Source organism: Tupaia chinensis, unplaced genomic scaffold, assembly GCF_000334495.1.
Source record: "Tupaia chinensis unplaced genomic scaffold, TupChi_1.0 Scaffold000418_1, whole genome shotgun sequence".
NCBI classification, from domain to species: Eukaryota; Metazoa; Chordata; class Mammalia; order Scandentia; family Tupaiidae; genus Tupaia; species Tupaia belangeri.
This window is the reverse complement of record NW_006159923.1, coordinates 779,132-797,784: the sequence shown is the minus strand read 5'-3', so window position 1 is coordinate 797,784 and position 18,653 is coordinate 779,132. Positions and strand designations below refer to the sequence as shown.

The 18,653-nt window shown below is 42.9% G+C and overlaps 2 protein-coding genes across 2 annotated transcripts in view; one reads left to right on the top strand and one right to left on the bottom strand.

Moving 5' to 3' along the window:
* DEFB124 (defensin beta 124) overlaps positions 1 to 2,842 on the top strand; it is a 3,538-nt gene extending 696 nt beyond the window's left edge. Inside the window, exon 2 of the mRNA XM_027774268.1 lies at positions 2,639 to 2,842. Within this exon, the coding sequence (XP_027630069.1) occupies positions 2,639 to 2,796 (158 nt within the window). The 3' untranslated portion in view covers positions 2,797 to 2,842. The remainder of the gene's footprint in view (positions 1 to 2,638) is intronic.
* A 9,670-nt stretch (positions 2,843 to 12,512) lies between these two features.
* Positions 12,513 to 18,653, bottom strand: part of DEFB123 (defensin beta 123) — an 8,763-nt gene continuing 2,622 nt past the window's right edge. Inside the window, exon 2 of the mRNA XM_006154710.2 lies at positions 12,513 to 13,107. Within this exon, the coding sequence (XP_006154772.1) occupies positions 12,962 to 13,107 (146 nt within the window). The 3' untranslated portion in view covers positions 12,513 to 12,961. The remainder of the gene's footprint in view (positions 13,108 to 18,653) is intronic.

Below are 18,653 nucleotides of genomic sequence, written 5' to 3'. Positions count from 1 at the left end.
TGTGTGTGTGTGTGTGTGTGAGAGAGAGAGAGAGAGAGAGAGAGAAAGAGAGAGAGAGAGAAAGTGAGAAAGCAAGCTGCCAGTTCTGGGACTCGAACTGTGGTCGATCGTGTGAGAGTCCAGCGCCCTTAACCACCACACCATCTGCTGGTCCCAAGAGAGATTTTTGCTATAAGGTGAGTGCGCTCATTGGCGAGACAGAGAGAGACAGAGAGACAGAAGTGAGAAATCAACCCTGTGGGGGATGCCCACATTGCAATCCCTTTTCCCCCATTCTCCTCCTGGGATCTTGGGCACACACACATATGTGCCTGGTGTGAGTTTCAAGCCTCAGGGTCTGGGACTCAAACCATGGTCAGCCATGTGGGAGTCCAGTGGTGTAACCACTATGCCACCTGTTAGCATAATTTTTTTCTTTTTATTACCAGCAGGGTCATGTCCTCACCAGGGACAGACAGATAAACACATGAGGGGGAACCCCCCACCCCCCAAATGGGGCATGGTTACTCTGCAATCCCTTCTCCATTTCTCCATCCTGTTGAGATTTTGGGCATGAAAGCCGCATGTGCCTGGTATGTTTTTTAAGCCACAAAAGCCGGCACTTGACAACAGTTGGCCATGTGGGATCTGGCTTCCTTAACCACTAGGCACCTTCGACTTGTTGAGCATTTATTCTGTTCCAGGCACTGTTCTAAAATGATCCTATAACTGCCTCTCAGAGAGTTTTACAGATGATGAATCTGAGGCAGCATCACTCCACTGGGAAATGACAGAGCGGGGTTTGAACCCAGGAAGTCTGCTCTGGTTCTCACCGCACCCTAAACCGTTATACCATACACCTTCTTCAGGGTGTGGCTCCTTTGATCCTTGGAGATTTTGAGGCTAGCACTGAATCATTCCAAGTTCTCTACCTCAACCAGATGGAGGAATGGGCTGGTCAGCAGGACCAGATAACACCTATGGACAGGCCCAAGGCATCAGCTGAGGATTTTGTGGTGTCTCTTTTAATCTTGAGAGATGTGAAGAAGGTTTTTCGCTCCACCTCTCACTCAGCCCTCATTCTTCTGCATTGCTTGCCCTCGACTAGCCTGAGTTCATGTGTCTAGAAAGTCCCTGTGATAGACAGGCCTGTTGCAGGGGTCTCCTTGTCCCCTCCAATTAGCTATTGTATTACCCTGGTCATTTCCACCAGGGTACTTACCACAGATTATTTGTCTGCTTGATTTATTTATTTATTTATTTATTTATTTATTTTTGCCAGAGAGCGTGTGTGCTCACTGGAGAGACAAAGAGAGGGAAAGTGAGAAATCACCTTCCAGCGTGGATGGCCACGCTGCAATCTTTTCATTTCCTTTCTTCTTTCAGGATTTTGGGTACGCATGCACATGTGCCCAGCATGATTTTTGAGCTGCTAGGTCTGAGACTCAAACTGCAGTCAGCCATGTGGTAAAGCACCTTACCCCTACACCACCTGCTGACCCCACTTCGCCATTTAAAAAAAAAAATTTATTAAACTTTATTTATTATTATCATTAAAAAAGTTTTTGCTATTGGGCACATGTGCTTACCAGAGAGAGACAGAGAGAGAGAGTCAGCCTTCAGGTCTGGGACTCAAACTGCAGTTGACCATGTGGGAGTCCAGCACCTTAATCACCATACCACCTTATGGCCCTGTCTTTACCTGGTTTTTAAGTGCTTACCTACCAGTTGGAAGCTCCTTGAGGGCAGGGACTATGGTCTTGCTATTCATGGTGGTGCTCTTAGTGCTCAGTGTCTGTTAAATGAATACATCAAGAGAGACTACATGCCATGCCATGACCTAAGATCGTGGGAGGAGGTACAGGACCTGTCTCCCCATCCATGGCCCATGTTGGAAATTCTCTCACTAAAACCTGAGATTAACAGGTCCCTGTGTGTCAGAGTCAGTTTGTGGAAGGTTCTGAGTATGGAGTCTGAGTGGATTGCCTGGATTTGAGTCCTGGGTCTGCTCCTTAATAGCTGTGTGACCTTGTATAATGTTATTTACCTCCTTGAGCCTCAGTTTCCTTACCTGGATAGCAGGGATTATAATAATCATATAGCGTTATGAAAAGTGCTTGGAGGGACCAGCAGTTAGTGTAATGGCTATGTCGCTGGACTCCCACATGGTCGACTGCGGTTCGTGTCCCGGACCTGGTGGCTTAAAACTCACGCCAGGCGCGTGTGCTTGCGTGCCCAAGATCCTGAGAGGGGAACAGAGGAGAAGGGATTGCAGCATGGCCATCCCCCCTGGGGGGTGATTTCTTGCTTTCTGTCTCTCCGTCTCTCTCTGTCTGTCTGGCGAGCGCACGCGCCCTATAGCGAAAACCTCTCAAAAAAAAAAAAGTGCTTGGAGTATGCCTGCTGTGTGGTAGTACCTAAACAAGAAATTAGTCTTTAACTTGTAATTAGTGGTCTACCCTATAACTTGTGGGCTAACCTGGACTGACATCTGTAGTCTGAATAGTACCCATCACTATTCCATCAGTGATTAGTGGCCTAATGAATCTCCTAAGAGCTAAACTACGATCAGTGCAATCTAACCTGTGGCTTATCTTATGACCAGCGGTCTAACCTGTGACACAGGGGCTGTTCTGAACTGTGGTCTTCCTCTGCACAGGGAGAAGTGAATTCAAACGGTGCTGGAAGGGCCTGGGGGCCTGCCGAACTTACTGCACGAGGCAAGAATCCTACATGCACCTGTGCCCGGATGCCTCCCTGTGCTGTCTGCCCTACACACTGAAGCCTATGTCCATAGCCCATGGTGACTATGAGTAGACTTCTCCAGGTGGCCATCTTTGCTTTCCAATAAAACACATGCTGCCAGCGGTCTCTTGTTCCTGCTTGCTCACTCGTGGTCCTCTCTCCCCAGGGTGTGGGAGAGATGGCTGGTGGAAGGAGGTAAGGTATCCAGAGAGAGTGGGCATTAATGACCTTGAAATGGTTCCGGTCCTGGCCACATTACCCTCTCTGACCAGCTCTGGAAAAAAATGACTTACCCTTCCTCCATAAGCCTCTTCAGTCTTGTCATCCATAAAATGAGGATAATTATAATATCAGGAGATTAGGACTTTACAGAAAGAAAGCAAAAAAACAAAAAATAGGTAGAGTTAATAATAACAAGAGTTAATAATAAGAAGAATTGGTAATAATAAGAGTTAATAATAATAATAATGGAGTCAATAATAAGCTTCTGGCATTCGGAATGGGATGGTGCATTGGCTTGAAAGGTAGCTCTGCTGAAAATGAAGGGATTTTTCTTCCTTTATTTCCCAATTTAGCATTTCAAGAGTTTGCCCAGGTAGGGGGGGACCATGAATTTTATAGAAGCAGGAAGAGGTGATAGAGGGGAAGTCTGCTTGTTCTGGGCCTAGAGAACTGTGGAGACAGGAAGAGGGGGAAACGTGAGCAGAGAAGGGGAGGCAGAGAGACAGATGTGTAGTTTAACTTTGCTGTATCGTTAGGACTGTGTTTGACTGAAAAACCAGGAAAATCAACTTGTAGGGGCTTCATTTTCTCACATAAAAAGCAGTGGGGAGGTAGGTAGCAACCATGCTGGGATGAGCAGCCCTGGGATCCTCCTGGGTCACAATATAGCCAGCACTTCAGGCCTCAGGTCCTTGGTTAAAACAGGGCAAGGAAAGAACGGTCGGTATGACCTCTCCCTTCTACCAGAAAGTCCCCTCCACAGACTTCTGCTTGCTTACATCTTGTGAGTCAGACCTGTGTCACAGGTCACTGCTGATGTAAGAGGTTGCTGGGAAGAAAGGATTTTTTTAGAAAAGAATTATTTATTTAATTTTATTTGTTATTATTATTATTATTATTGGAGAGGTTTTTGCTATAGGGCATGTGCGCTCGCCAGAAAGACAGAGACAGAGAGATAGAAAGTGAAAACCCACCCCCCTCCCCCCGGGGGGATGGCCACGCCGCAATCCCTTCTCCTCCATTCTCCTCTCAGGATCCTGGGCACACACGCACATGTGCCTGGCGTGAGTTCAAACCACTGGGTCCGGGACTTGAACCATGGTCGACTACATGGGAGTTCAGTGACATAGCCATTACACCAAGTGCTGGTCTCTTATTTTTTCAATTTGATACAGGCACTCACCAGAGAGAGAGAGAAAGAGAGAAGTGAGAAAGTAAGCCACTTGGGGCCAGCAGATGGCATAGTGGTTATGTTGCTGGACTCGCCCATGGTCAGCTGTGGCTTAAGTCCCAGACCTAGTGGCTTGGAACACAGTGTGTGGGTGGGTGGGGGGGTGTGTGGGGGGTCCAAGATCCTGGGAGGAGAATGGAGGAAAAGGGATTGCAGGTGGCCATTCCCCTGGTTGGGAGGGAGTGTAGGAGTTGATATCTCACTTCCTCTCTCACTGTCTCTGTCTCTTTCTCTTTGGCAAGTGCACATGTCCTATGGCAAAAATCTGTTAAAAAAAAGGAAACGGGAAAGCAAGTCACCAGGTCTGGGACTTGAATCATGGTTGACCACGTGGGAGTCCAGTGCCTTAACCACCACACTACCTGGTGGCCCCAAAAGGATGATTTTTTTTTTCAGCCTCTGTACTAGACTTGAATTTGGGGCAAAGGAAGTTGGGGAGGACCCTCAGTGCCTGCCCATATTTCCTCTAAAGATTGAGGCCAGAAAGAGACAAGATGGTTGGATAAGTTGAGGAATGCCAAGGGCAGAGGGACTTTTGTTCACTGTCCTCTGAGACTCTCAGGGAAAGTCTTGGTAGCAAAGGTAGCCTTGGCCCCAGCTCAAGAGAATAGTGGGCTAAGAAAGGGTCAGGGACATTCAGAATTCTCAAGCTTAGAAGAGGTGCTGTGAGGAGGCAGGAGAGGCCTTGGAAGGCATCTACTGTATCAGGTGTTAACCCTTTAGTTTCTTGTATGCCAGAAGGATCTGGAGTCGATTAGGCAGTGCCCAAGGGGCTTGGACAGCAGCTATTTTATCAACCTGGATGGAAACACTGAATGATTTTCATTTCAGTGTACAGCCTTGTGTGTATGGGGGGGATGTGGGTTTTCAGACAGTGGCTGCGTGCCATGAAACATGATGCTCTGCGAGGCTAGCCTACATGGAAAGGTTGCTTGTCCAAGTCTGGAGACCTCTCTGAGTACACTGGGCATGTGTGTGCCCATGATCTGGGACTGACTGAGGCTGGAGGGTGGATTGCAGCATTGAGACCCAGTTGGGATTACTGTATCTCTCTTTCTCACTCATGGGATAAAAAATAAATTTAAAAAGAAGTCTGGTTCTGTCTTGCTTCTTTTCTTTCCTTAGTTCCTCTGTGGTCTGTATGGTGAACTGAGGGCCAGGGGACTGTTTTAGGGCCCAGCATGGTAGGGACAGGTGGGAGGAGAGATCTGGATCCTAGAGAGGAATAGAGAAGGACCCGGGAGAGGTCAACGCCCAGCCTGTTATTACCATCAGGCCTCAATGAGTCAGCGAGAGCAGACCAGCTCACGACTGATGGCTACAGCTGGAGAGCCAGTGGGCGTCCTTAATGACAGGCCTAAGCCACCCAGAACTGATCGGCGGCCACTAGTATCGCTTCATTCAATCCCCTCACCCTACCCTATGCCATGTTTGAGAGGAGCAGAGAGACTAGGGAAGGAATCTGAAAGGTTAAGCAATTATACCAGAGAAAAAGCCTCTCTGAATTCAAGAATCCCCAAGGGAATGGTTAAATTTTTGCATTAGACCACATTTGTAACTGCACTGAAGGAAGTTTAGTTCTGTGCTCTGACCCCTCCCAGTTGTTTTTGAAAGAATGAAGCAGCGCCGTTTCCTTTGTATGGCCTGGGATACAGTGTGAATGACTCTGGGACCTTGAAGATGGTGATGACTCTGGCAGTGGGAGGATCAGACAGGCTCAAGTTCATACCCCAGCTCTGCCCCATACCGGCTGTAGGCCATGTGCCCTGGAACAAACCACTTTCCCAGTCTGTCAGGTTCCTTCTCTGTAAAATGAGCGTAATGACAGCTTTTTTTTTTTTTTTTTTTTTTTGAGATAGGTTTTTTTGTTTGTCTGTTTCTGTTTTTTTGCTATAGGGTGCGTAAGCTGATTGGAGACAGAGAGAGAAAGTGAGAGCTCACCCCCAAGGGGTATGGTCATGCCGCAATCCCTTATCCTCCATTCTCCTCTTGGAATTTTGAGCATGCATGCACATGCCCCTGGTATGCATTTCAAGCTGCCAGGTCCAGGACTCGAACCACAGTTGGCCATGTGGGACAGCTCTTAATGGGGTTAGATAAGATCATCTGGCACTTTGTAAGTGCTCAGTAAGTGAAAGCAGCTACCAGCACTGTCACTTCTACTAAGCAAAAGGCAAAAACACTGGCCTTCTTTTTCTCCACATAATTTCACTTTCTTACAGAAAACTGCAAGAATAGTTCAAAGAATTCCCATAGTCCTTTCACCCAGGTTTGCCAAATACTAACATTTTACCACCTTTACCTTCTTGCTCTTTTTGCCTCTTTCTTTATTAATTTAAAAATTATTTATTTAATTTTATTTATAATTATTATTTTTAAAATTTGATCAGAGAGCGAAAGAGGAAGAGAGAGAGAGAGAGAGAGAAAACAAGAAAGCAAGCCTCTGGGTCTAGGACTTGAACCATGGTTGGCCATATGGGATTCCAGCAATGCCATCCATCTGCCAGCCCCTATTACTCATTTTTAATAGAGTGGGCAGATATTTACAAAGATATTTCAAAAAACAAGCTATATATGTGATCAATAAGCTCATCAAAAGATGTTCAATGTCATTAGTCATCAGAGAAATGCAAATTAAAACCACAATGAGATACCATACATACCTATTGAAATGCTTAAAAGAAAAAAGACTGACCATAACGAGGTTGGTGAGAATATGAAGCAACTGGAATGCTAATATATTGTTAATGGCAATGGAACATAAATAACTACTTTGGAAAACCCCTTACAAAGTTACTTGTAAAATCAATAGATGTGTGCTTATGTAAAGAATTCTCGGGAACCAGCAGTTAGCGTAATGGCTATGTCGCTGGACTCCCATGTAGTCAACCTCGGTTCACGTCCCGGACCCGGTGGCTTAAAACTCACGCCAGGCGTGTGTGCGTGCGCGCCCAAGATCCCGAGAGGAGAATGGAGAAGGGATTGCGGCGTGACCATCCCCCCTGGGGGGTGATTTCTCGCTTTCTGTCTCTATGTCTCTCTCTCTGTCTGTCTGGTGAGTGCATGTGCCCTATAGCGAAAACCTCTCCAAAAAAAAAAAAAGAATTCTCTATTAATGTTTATAGCAGCTTTACATGTAATAGCCCATAAGTTCAAACAACAACCTAATGTCTGACAGGTAAATCGATAAATTGAGTCCTATTCGAACAATACAGTACTACTCAATGAACAAGGTCCAGTTGTGGAGGCTTTGGCAGTAGGGAACCACTGCATGATACTGGAGCCACGTGAGAGACCTGAGTTTGGATCCTGGGTCAACCCCAACACAATGGGGACACCTGTGTGTGCTGGTGATCCTGGCTGGCTGGGAGGCTGCAGGGAGGATTGTGGTGCGGTGAGACCCTGTTAGAGATGCTTGTATCTATCTCTCAATCAATAAAATGAACTATTGCAACATGAATGAAGTCAAAGAAGACAGGCATAAAGGAGGACATACTGAATAATTCCATTTATATGCCGATGTGTGTGCCCAGAAAGGCAAAATGAGTTTGATTTAAAAGGAGGAAAAAGAGTCAAACCCTCCCACCCCTTAGGGCTGGCCCAGCGGTGCAGCACAATGCCCTACTCTAGATACTGGTTATTGTAGTTTGGATCCTCCGCCTTAGCCTGAAACATGCGGAGCACACGTTTTAGCGCCCCACATATAACAGGCTAGGAGACTGGAGGAGGGGGTTGTGGCATAACCAGACCCCGTGGAGGATGCTCCTCTCCTTCTCTCGCATACGCATGAAAGCAGGCACTCTATTACGAATAAACAAAAAAATATATAGGGGCCGACCCAACCCCATAGCGGTTAAGGACTGTTTATAGAGAGCCAGAACCCACATGGCTGAGGGCACTTTAATTCTGGCCTGAGAGGCTTTAAAACATGCTGTGTGTGCGTGGCGCCTGTCCCAAATCCTGATGGGATGGAGAAACAGGAAAAGGATTGTGCTGTGACCACGCCCCCTGTGGGGTACCTTCTCTCTTTCTCTGTCTTCTCTCTCTCAGTCAAGAACATGCATCTTCTGATAATAATTACAGATAAGAAAACAAGAACATAAAAAAAGGTTCTCTCTTAAAACTCACAAAAACTCAAAATCTTATTTTTCCCCCTCAAAATCTTATTTTCTTTACACCTCTGCTTCTGAGCACATGTAGTTGAATGTGGCTAAGTTCTCTGTTTACGCTGCAGTTTCATCTACGTCATCAAGAGCAGAGGATCCAAGCAGAGAGAATTTCGTGTCCACAGCCCTTAATGGCTAAATCAATGATACCTAAGGGGGGACACTGCCCTCTAGGGGTTATTTCGGGAATTTGTTGGGGGCATTTTTGATCGTCAAAATTACTGGGCCCCTACTAGAATTTAGTGGGTGAGGGACGAAGGTGGCATGCCATACATGTGTGGCTGTCTTGGAATATGAAGCGTTGACCTGTTTCCCAAGCAAAATCCAAATATCCTACCAGACAGTTATGTAGATGAGAAACTGATTTATAATGATCTGAGTCCAGAATTAAGTCTGTTTTGCAAGCTTTATTTATTTTTAAATTTGCTGTAGGGTGTATGAGCTCTCCACAGAGAGAGACAGAGAGAGAGAGACAGAGAAAGAGAGAGATAGAAAGAGAGAAAGAGGGAGAGAGAGAGACAGAGAGAGCACACACACACCGTGGTGGATGGCCCCTCTGCAGTCCTTTTTCCTTCATGTTCCTTTTGGGATTTTGGTCCACACACATATGTGCCTGGTGTGCTTTTTACTGTTAGACCAGTCAGACTGCTACAAGAATTTGCATTGGAAAATGAGGACAGAATAAAACAACGTATGGAGTTGAAGGTGAAAAGGTATCTTAGGAGAAGTTCAAGTTAAAAGTGGGAGCCTGTCAGGAGGAGGAGTAGGGTAAAGCAGAAATCTGAGGAAAAAGACACTTTTGGTAAACAGAGGAGCAAAGACAGGCAGTTCTCTAACTCAGAAATTGTTCCTGAACCTGTGTTTTAAGCCGAACATCAAAGTACTGTGTGGTCCGCCCCACTGCCTGCCTCTCACACCTCATCCAGTATCTACAGCCAGGCGGCTGTCCTTTCTGTTTCTTGAACCAGCGAGGTCTGTGCATGCGCTGTTTTCCCCACCTAGAGTATTCTACTGCAAACCTTTCTCAATGCTGCAAGTACAACCTCTTATCCTGTAGACTCCAGGTTATCCTGACAGCTCATGGAGACCTACCTCTCTCCTAACACTCTCCCATGTCCCTTATCCTTTTTTTCTTTTTTAGTTTTATAGGATATGCATGCTCACTGGAGACAGAGACAGAGAGAAAAAGAGAGAAAGTGAGAAGCACCCTCCAAGGGGGATGGCCACGCCACAATCCCTTCTCTTTTATTCTCCTCTCGGGATTTCGGGTACGCCTGTGTATGTGCCTAGTGTGTTTTTTGAGTTGTCTGGTTTGGGACTTGAGCTGTGCAGTCAGTCATGTGAGATGCAAACACCTGCCCCCTTATTTTTTAGAGCCTTATCGCTATATGTAATTATATATTTTTTTCTTGTTTAATGCCTTTTTCCTCAACAAGTTGGAGTCACCATGCTGGAAAAGCCTGCTTTTGTTCTATTTATCATCTCCATATAATATAATTAGTAACTAACATGATGCCTGGCATATGATAGGTGGTCAAGAAATATTTGTCATACGAATAAATGAATAAATATTTTATAATAGTTGTACGTTTTAAATAAAAAGCATTATAAATCTCATTGATCTGTTTTCAGTAAACTATCATCCAGTTTGACCAGTTGAAGATGAAATATCTTTGACATTTTATCAAACCAAGAGTCCTAAATTCAGTTTTTTTCTGGAAAGCATGTTTCTCACATTCATTTTCTTGAGTTACATTCTTCCATGCATGAAAAAGTCAGTGAATGTGCCAGGTGAAACTGAACATCTATTTAGTTGAGCAAATGTGCAGGATAAAGACCAAAGGAATCATTATTCCTGCACTGTAGTATAAAATCATTATTATGTGACTTTGGAAAGTTTCTTTTTTTCAGATTTGCCAGATGGCATGTGTGTTTGCTAGAGATGGAGAGATGGAGAGAAAATGAGAGGGAGGAAGCACCCCCGTGTGCCGGGGTCCAGCCTCAGCGGCGGTGGGTTAGTTGAGATTCATACAAGATCAGGAACAGAAATTAGACTGAGACCTCATTGCTCCTTAGCATGTTCTCAACTGGCCAGAGCCAGAGCCCGCTCCAGGCTGCAGCGCTAGCGGCTATCGAACACACGTATTTATTGAGGGATGTCTTACAGGAGTAGGAGGGGTGAGGGGGAAAATATTTACTCTATGAAACCGAGAATTCAAGGCACAGGAACAATGATCATAAAACATGATGTCTGTCTTATTTGAACAGGTGAAGCCAAACACAGTTCTCAGAACGAAGGAGTCTATTTGTCTGGTGCATTTTCTTTTTCAGTCTTGATTACTAGACAGGGTCTTTTGAAGAGGGGGCTTGCAGGAAGCTTGGTAACTTCAGTCCCAGGTCAGCTTGATAACTTCAGTCCCGGGCCAGGGCGGCAACATTGTTGGTTAGAAAGGCCTAGATAGAAATCTTGTCTTGTTAAGTAAAGACACAGTTAATATATGCACTATCTATATTATAACTAAAGAGGGTGAGCCTATTACCCATATGGGAAAGGAAGATGATCTTGTAGCTCAGGAGACAACACAGGATGTTTTATTAGCAGTTTTTCATAGTCAACAACACATAGATGAGAAACTCTTTGTAGTTGAAAACTACCTGTTGCTTTAGATAAGAGCTCCCAGCTAAGATAGTTACTCTCTTCAGGTTTGTTCATCCTCTTGTCATCAGTCAGGCTTTTCCTTTCTTTATAAACCTGAGGGTTTCTGTATTTTATTTGCTGAGTCTGTCAATTAGTGAGTTCTTTTGTTTTATCTCTGAGTCCCTGTTATGTGGTGAATATGCTGACTTTGGCCTAGCATGAGTTAACTGTGGCCTGCAGCTTTAACAAGGGGTATTTACATAAAACTAGCCTTAAACTAACTTAGTTTTCATATGCTACTAATGCTAATTTGGCTTATACTAACTTAACCTTAACATATGTTAATTTTGGCTTAAAACAGACAGGTGGGGGAGTCTCAAACTTCCTGGCCCTCATGTGCTGTTTTAGGAAGCCACATTCCTACAAGATCACTAATTGGCTTTATTGTAATGGTTGGGGGTGATATTTTACCCTTGCAGTGTACCGTAATAACAGTAAAACTCACAGCAGAGAAATTGAGTACAGGCCAGTACAACGACACAAGGGAGGGCTCGTAAACTGGGCCTTGCCTTGCAGTTTCTTCCCAGTCCAGGCCTTGTCTTTTAGACATGGGAGGCAGCCTCTTTACCAGCTTGTGTTGTCTGCATGGCCCTGTCACCCATGAAGTATAATCATACTGCAATCCCTTCTCCATTTCTCCATCCTGTCAGGATTTGGGGCATGCACACACAAGTGCTCAGTGTGTTTCTCAAATCTCTGGGGTTGGGATTTGAATTGCACGGTTGGTCATGTGAAATTTTGCTCCCTTAACCACTATGCCATGGGGCCGGTCTGACTTCTGGAAGTTTTAATAATTAATAATGGTAATTGCTTCTTTTCTGGTGATGCTTTAGATTTAAATGTACATCCAAGAAGTTAAGCAGTATGTCAGTTCAGCGTCAATCAGAGTCTTCTCTACACTTTGCTCCATACCCACTGGGGCTGCCAGCCTGAAATGATTAGGCCTCAGATTCTTGCCAGAGGCTTCCTTTTAGGGTTTGCTAATGCGAGGCATGAAAGTGGGAAGAAGGGAGAAGGAACTCTCTCTGTTTTGACACATCTGCATCCCTCCAACAGCCTAGTACTGGGTCCATCCAATGATTTAATCATTATGCCAACTGCTGCCCCCCATGATTGGTATTGTACCTCTGCAAACCAAAACAACAAAGTGTTCTTTCTTTCTTTTTTCTCTTTTTAAAAAGTTTGACATAGTCTGTATGTGCTGGCCAGAGAGAGACAAAGACAAAAAGAGGGAAAATGAGACAGCACCCTTGGAGGGATAGCCACACTGTAATCCCTTCTCTTCTATTCTCCTCTTGGGATTTTGAGCATGCATGCACATGTGCCCAGTGTGTTTTCCAAGCCACTGGGTTCAGGACTAGAACCATATCATGTGAGATTCAGTTGCCTTAACCACCATGCCACTGGGTGGCCCTGTTCTCCTATTTCTTAGAATACCAGAAAAGTCTTGGAATTTCAAAGTAATGCTTTATTAGATGATCATGAGGTTACAGAGATGAGTAATACAACCAAAGATAGTTTGCAAAAGGACAGTAGAATTATTGAGAACAAACTGTATTAATCTTTGAAAATGGACATACTTAAACATTAAGTCTTCTACCTTAGAAAATTCTGGAAATGTGAGAATATATAGCACATCTTTTGTTAGCTGCCAGAACCATGATGTCATACTATCTCACATAGATTCCCGAAAATTCCACCATACATTTGTGAGAGAGACTAGAAAAAGCAAATAGTGTCTTGCTATCATTAAGAAGCAGTTTTGGCTTCTCAGACCACTTGAAAGGGGACCTCCTGAGAATTGCTGGAGTAGTCTAACAAGCAACGCAGGGATCAGCCAGCGATGGTTATTGATAGAGCTCACGAATCTGCCAGAAGTCAGACCTCAGGTTTGCTTCATTGTTTCAGGCTTTGAAGCACTTAAAATGCCCAGGACTTCTCTTTCGGTAGGTACTTGGGGGGCACGCAGCACATTTTACCATTTACGCAGTAAACATAGACTCTCTCCTTCCTGTGGCATCTGTGGCGGCATTTGCCGTGAAGATTCCAGCATTTTTGGGTGTCCCCTGACACAAAGCAGAAAGACAAGGGAGACAGTGTCAGTCCTAAGAAGAGTCAGGCTCCGGATTTGAAAGCCCCATGAAAGGCTTAACAGAGAGACAAGATGGTGGACTCACAGTGACGATCTGTCAAGGACTGAAAAGTCGTTTATCTAAAAGCAGATTTTAAAAGCTGTTTCTCTTTGGAATAACATTTTTGGTATTACCTTAGAAGCATTTTGATACACCGTGGTAGGAGCAGCAATAAAGTGGGTGATACAAAGACAATGATCTTGAAACATTTTCTTTTAACCCACAATGGAGCTTCATATTGTGTTGGTCATAAATCTGCATATTCTCTCTCCCAGATGACTGTAATCGCAAAGTGGAGCTTGCTTTGACCTCTGATGACAGGACAATAGTATGCTACCACCCATCTGTGGACATTCCCTATGAACACAAAACTTACCTGCAGACCAGATTCTGCGCATAAAAATGAAGAAACACATGATCAAGCGCTAAAAACCAGATTAGAAGAAAAAAGTGAACACCTTGAGAAAGGACCCATGATAGAACAACCTAGAAAAATGTTCTCTACTACCAAGCACTGTTGGTATCCTCACGGACGGTATCACAGAAACTGGATCCTCCAACAGACAGATAACATCTAGGTTCTCAGAGGAATTGGAAATGTTTCTCCTTTGTTATGTAAGAAAATCTACATTTTCTTTTATGTATTCATTAGTGGCTTATATAATGAAATAATAATAATAAAATTTCTTTTCATATATAAAAAAAATTAAAATGGATGTAAAAGAGGGTTCACAGTTTCCTTTGTCTTTAATCCTTTCCGCCAATCACTGTTTTTCTTTTAGCACTCTTTTTTTCACTTACCTTAATCATGAATCTAAGCTATGAGGGAAATCAGGATGTTTTAAAAAATTGGCCGTTAAAGAACTTGGCATGGTGGTTAAGGCACTGGACTCCCACATGGTCGACTGTAGTTCGAGTCCTGACCCTGGTGGCTTGCTTTTTCACTTTCCTCCCCCCTCTCTCTCTAGTAAATTGAAAAATAATAATAATAAATAAAATTACACAAATAATTTTTTTTTGGAGAGGTTTCTGCTATAGGGTGCGTGTGCTCGCCAGAAAGACAGAGGGAGGCAGAGAGACAGAAAGTGAGAAATTACCTCCCGGGGGGATGGCCACACCGCAATCCCTTCTCCTCCATTCTCCTCTCAGGATCTTGGGCACGCACGCCCATGTGCCTGGCATGAGTTTAAGCCACCAGGTGCGGGACTCAAACCGCAGTCAACTACATGGGAGTCCAGCAACATAGCCATTGTGCCAACCACTGGTCCCAGTAATTTTTTTTTTTTTTTAAAGAAAACAAAGTGTTCTGACAGCCATTGGGATGGGATTACACCAACAATCCCAAGCAAGAGGCATGACAAACTGAAAAAATGTCCAGTCATTTCAATCATAAGTTTTGCAGCAATTAAGACAAAACCTGGACCAGCCAGTGGCCTAGTGGTTAAGGGAATCCCAGTTAAGGGTTAAGTTTGAATCCCAGTCCCAGCTGGCTTAAAAACATGCTGGGTGCAAGTGAGCACGTTCCCAATATCCCAACAGGAAGGAGAAATGGAGAAGGACTTGTGGCATGGCCATGACTCATTAGAGGTTACTTTCGTCCCCTCTCTCTCTCTCTGTCTTTCTCTAGTGTCACATGCCCTCTGGCAAAATTAAAGAAAAATAAAACCTTGTAGGGTGGCTCACATCTTCTCTGGATGCACAGTCCCAGCCCTTGCCTTCCATGGATATTTCCTTGTAGAGGCTCAGTGGTACATACTAGTTGAAGGCATGGACTATTGAAGGTCTTAAAAACCTGAATCTGAAATCTGGCTCCACCACATGAAGCTAAATCTCTGGGAGATCTTGAGCAAATGGTTTCCCTTCATAGAATTTCCTTTTTCCTCTTTGGAAAAACAGAATATTAACATCTATTTCAGAGAGTTGTTGTGGATAGTGAATAAAAAACAACATGATACAAAATGAAGAGACAAAAAAATTAGGAATAAAGGAAAATATACTTTCAGAATAAAGCCTAATTTGAGAGGAATGCAAAAGCAAATAATTTAAACAGGTAATGCTTTAAAGTAGACATAAGACGAAAAATATAAAAATAGAAAGAGATGATACCTTTTTAGGTGGAGATGGAATGACAGGGACCATACTTTCCTTGCTTTAAACAACAAGATAATTGGGCAAAATGTATGTGAAGCAATGGTTTCAAACACTGGACAACATGCACAAGACTGCAATCTGTGAGTGAAGGGAAACAGTGTGCACTCTATGATAGCACCAGTTTACTGCCTGGCAGTAGTTTCTGGGGGTTGTAGTTCAAGGATGGGGGACCCAAATAGAGCCTGGTGGTCTGGTGGAGAGGATAAAAATTAAAGTTCAAGTAGGCCAACTTTGTTAAAATTTTTGGCTCCCAATATCGGAAATTAGGAAGTTACAGAGAGAGAGAGAGAGAGAGAGCACTGTGAAGACCTTCAGAGGCATCTCTCTAGTCTTGGAGCACTTATCTGTGCATGTGTAAGGTAAGTGGAAACTACCAAAGGCCTAGGAAAGAGCCATTAAAAAGAGGTAGGTAGAACAACTCCTAGTGATGGCATAGGATGAGAATGGTTCGTGTTCTCATCTGCCTGAGTGAAAAGATCTTGGAAAATCTGCAGCATTTGGTTCTCAGAAAGCCATTGCTTTAGTAGAGGGGCTATATTAGATTAGAGGATATACTATAGTCACCCTAAACAAGCTTAAAAATCAGTCTTATTCCAAATAACTTCGTTTTATGCCAGAATAGAATCCAACACTCTTTAAAGGAATACAACAAAATACAGCAACTAATCAACAAATGACAGAGATATTGGAAGCCCCAGAAAAGAATGATAAAGTAGTTATTATAAATACACTCCGTATGCCCAAAAAAGTAGAGAAAAATATGATGAGAAATAAAGATGTGCAACATATTCACATGGGAATATTTGAGATGAAATGCTAACTATTAAATGAAAAACAACTTAGTGAAATTAACAGCAGATTATGCTTTAATTTTTTTTTTTTTGGCAGAGGGTATGTGTGCTTGAGAGAGAGAGAGAGAAAGAGTGAGAAAGCATCTTTCCATGGTGAATGGTCATGCCACAATCCCTTGTCCTCCATTTCTCCTCATTTTGGGACATTGGGAATACATGCACACATGCCCAATGTGTTTCTCAAGCCATCAGGTCTTGGACTAGAACCATGAAGTTGGTCATGTGGGATCCAGCCACTTTAACCACCATGTCATGTGCTGGCCCAACAGCAGATTATAATGAAGAAGAAAAGATAAATAAATCGGAACACATAGAAGCATAAACTACCCAACATAAAACATGGATAGGAAAAGAAAAATTAAAAAATAATATAGCATCAGTTACTCGTGGGACAATAACAAATAGTATAACATATATATAATTGGAGTACCAAAAAAAATAAAGATAAAAAGAAAGAAACAAAGAAAGAAAAGCAAAGTATTTAACACTTTTACATAAAAGTGTAAAATCATGTGTTAAGGATGATGTGTATGGTGGTATCTTTAACTGGAGTAATATACAGTATATTCATGCTAGAAAGTTTCCTTTTGTATGCTGCAAAATTGTACAGTAATAAAATGTAAATAAAACAAATAATGAGGGGAAAAGGAGAGCAGAGATGAGTATTTGGAGAAAAAAATGGATGGAAAATTTCAAGGTTGATGAAAACTATAACTCTATAGAATGAAGGCCCAACTAGAATAAAATCTAAAAAATTCTTAAAACGTTCAGAAACAAAGACACATTGATTACCTAGGAAAAGAGATAAGGTTAATAATAGAAGACTTCTCATCAAAAACTGCACAAAAGAAGACAGTAGAGAGACATCTTGTAAATAATGAAAGGAAAAACATCACCCCAAAATTCTTTTTTAAAAATTGCATTTATTATTCTTAATTTTTAATCAGACCCGAGGGGGAGAGAGAGAGAGAAAGTGAGAAAGCAAGCCACTAAGTCTGGGATTCAAGCCGTGGTTGGCCATGTGAGAGTCTAGCACTTTAAACATTACGCTGTTTGCCAGGCCCCTACCCTAGGATTCTTCACACAGCAATAATCCTCTGAAAATGAAGAATAAAGACTTTTCCATATTCAAAAACTGAGAAAATCTTACTGAAGTCTTGAAGAACAAGAAATATTGGGGGCAGGAGCAAAATATGATACTGTGAAAGGCTGACCCAGAAGGGAGAGTTCCAGGTTCATGTCCAGAGACCCTTCTGAACACACTGAGCACACATGAGCTTGTGATCGAGGATTCGGTGAGGCTGGGGTTAGATTGCGGTGTCAAAACACTTTTGAGTAAGCTCTTTGCTTCTCTCTCTCTCTCCTGCTCATGGAATAAACAGACAAATAAATAAGCAAACAAATAAATAAACAAAGAAACAAACATTAAAGGAAAATATTCAGGGGCAAGAAAAATGATACCAGATAGACTTCAGGACATTCAGGGAAAGGAGTAAAGAGAGTCAAGATCGATAAATAAGAGAAAAATGTAAATAACTTTTGTTCCCATTTAAAACTTTCTTTAGGGACTAGATGTTGGCACAGTAGTAAAACTGTTGGTTAGTGAGGCAATTCCACATGGTAAGGTTACTAGTTCAATTCCAGAGACCTCCCTAAGGATGCTGGGTGCATGTGTGCCCATGATCCAGGACTGGGTGAAGGCTGGCAGTGAATTTTGGTATCAAGACCCTCCTGGGGGTGCTCTCTCTTGCTTATGAAGGAAATAAATAAACCTAAACATTTAAAAAAATTTATTTTATTTTAATTACTTAAAATAAAAGCGATGTGCTGTAGGACTTATGGCATGTGCAAAAGTGAAATGTATGAAAATAGCAGAAAGGTTGAAATGAAAGTATACGTACAAGTTTCTTACACTACACGCAAATTGGTATGTTATTGATTTGAACGTAACCTATGATAAGATAAGGGTATCTAGGGCCAGTGGATGGCGTAACGGCTACATCACTGGACTCTCACATGACTGACTGTGGTTTGAGTCCCAGACCCGGTGGCTTGAAACTTATGCCCGGTGTATGTGCATGTGTGCCCAAGATACTGGGAGGAAAATGGAAGAGAAGGGTTTGTGGCGTGGCCACTCCCCTTTGTGGGGGTGTGATTTGTCACTTTCCCTCTCACTATCTCTGTCTTGTCTTTCTCTCTCTGGCAAGCGCACATGCCTTAAGGCAAAAACCTCTAAAATAAGTAAACAAATAAATAAAACAAACAAAAAATAACAAAAAAGAGAAGGGTATCTATTATAAACCATACAGATGATTCAAATTCTGGCATGGGAATTGTACATGAGTCAGGAATATTTTGTCATACCAGATAGCTAAGGTGAACCCATAAAACTGCTTTTGTTAATGAACAAAAGGCCAAAGTGCTGAGAAACTCTCTTTGTCAGAAACTGTCAGAAACTTTGTATGTGCAATCATATCA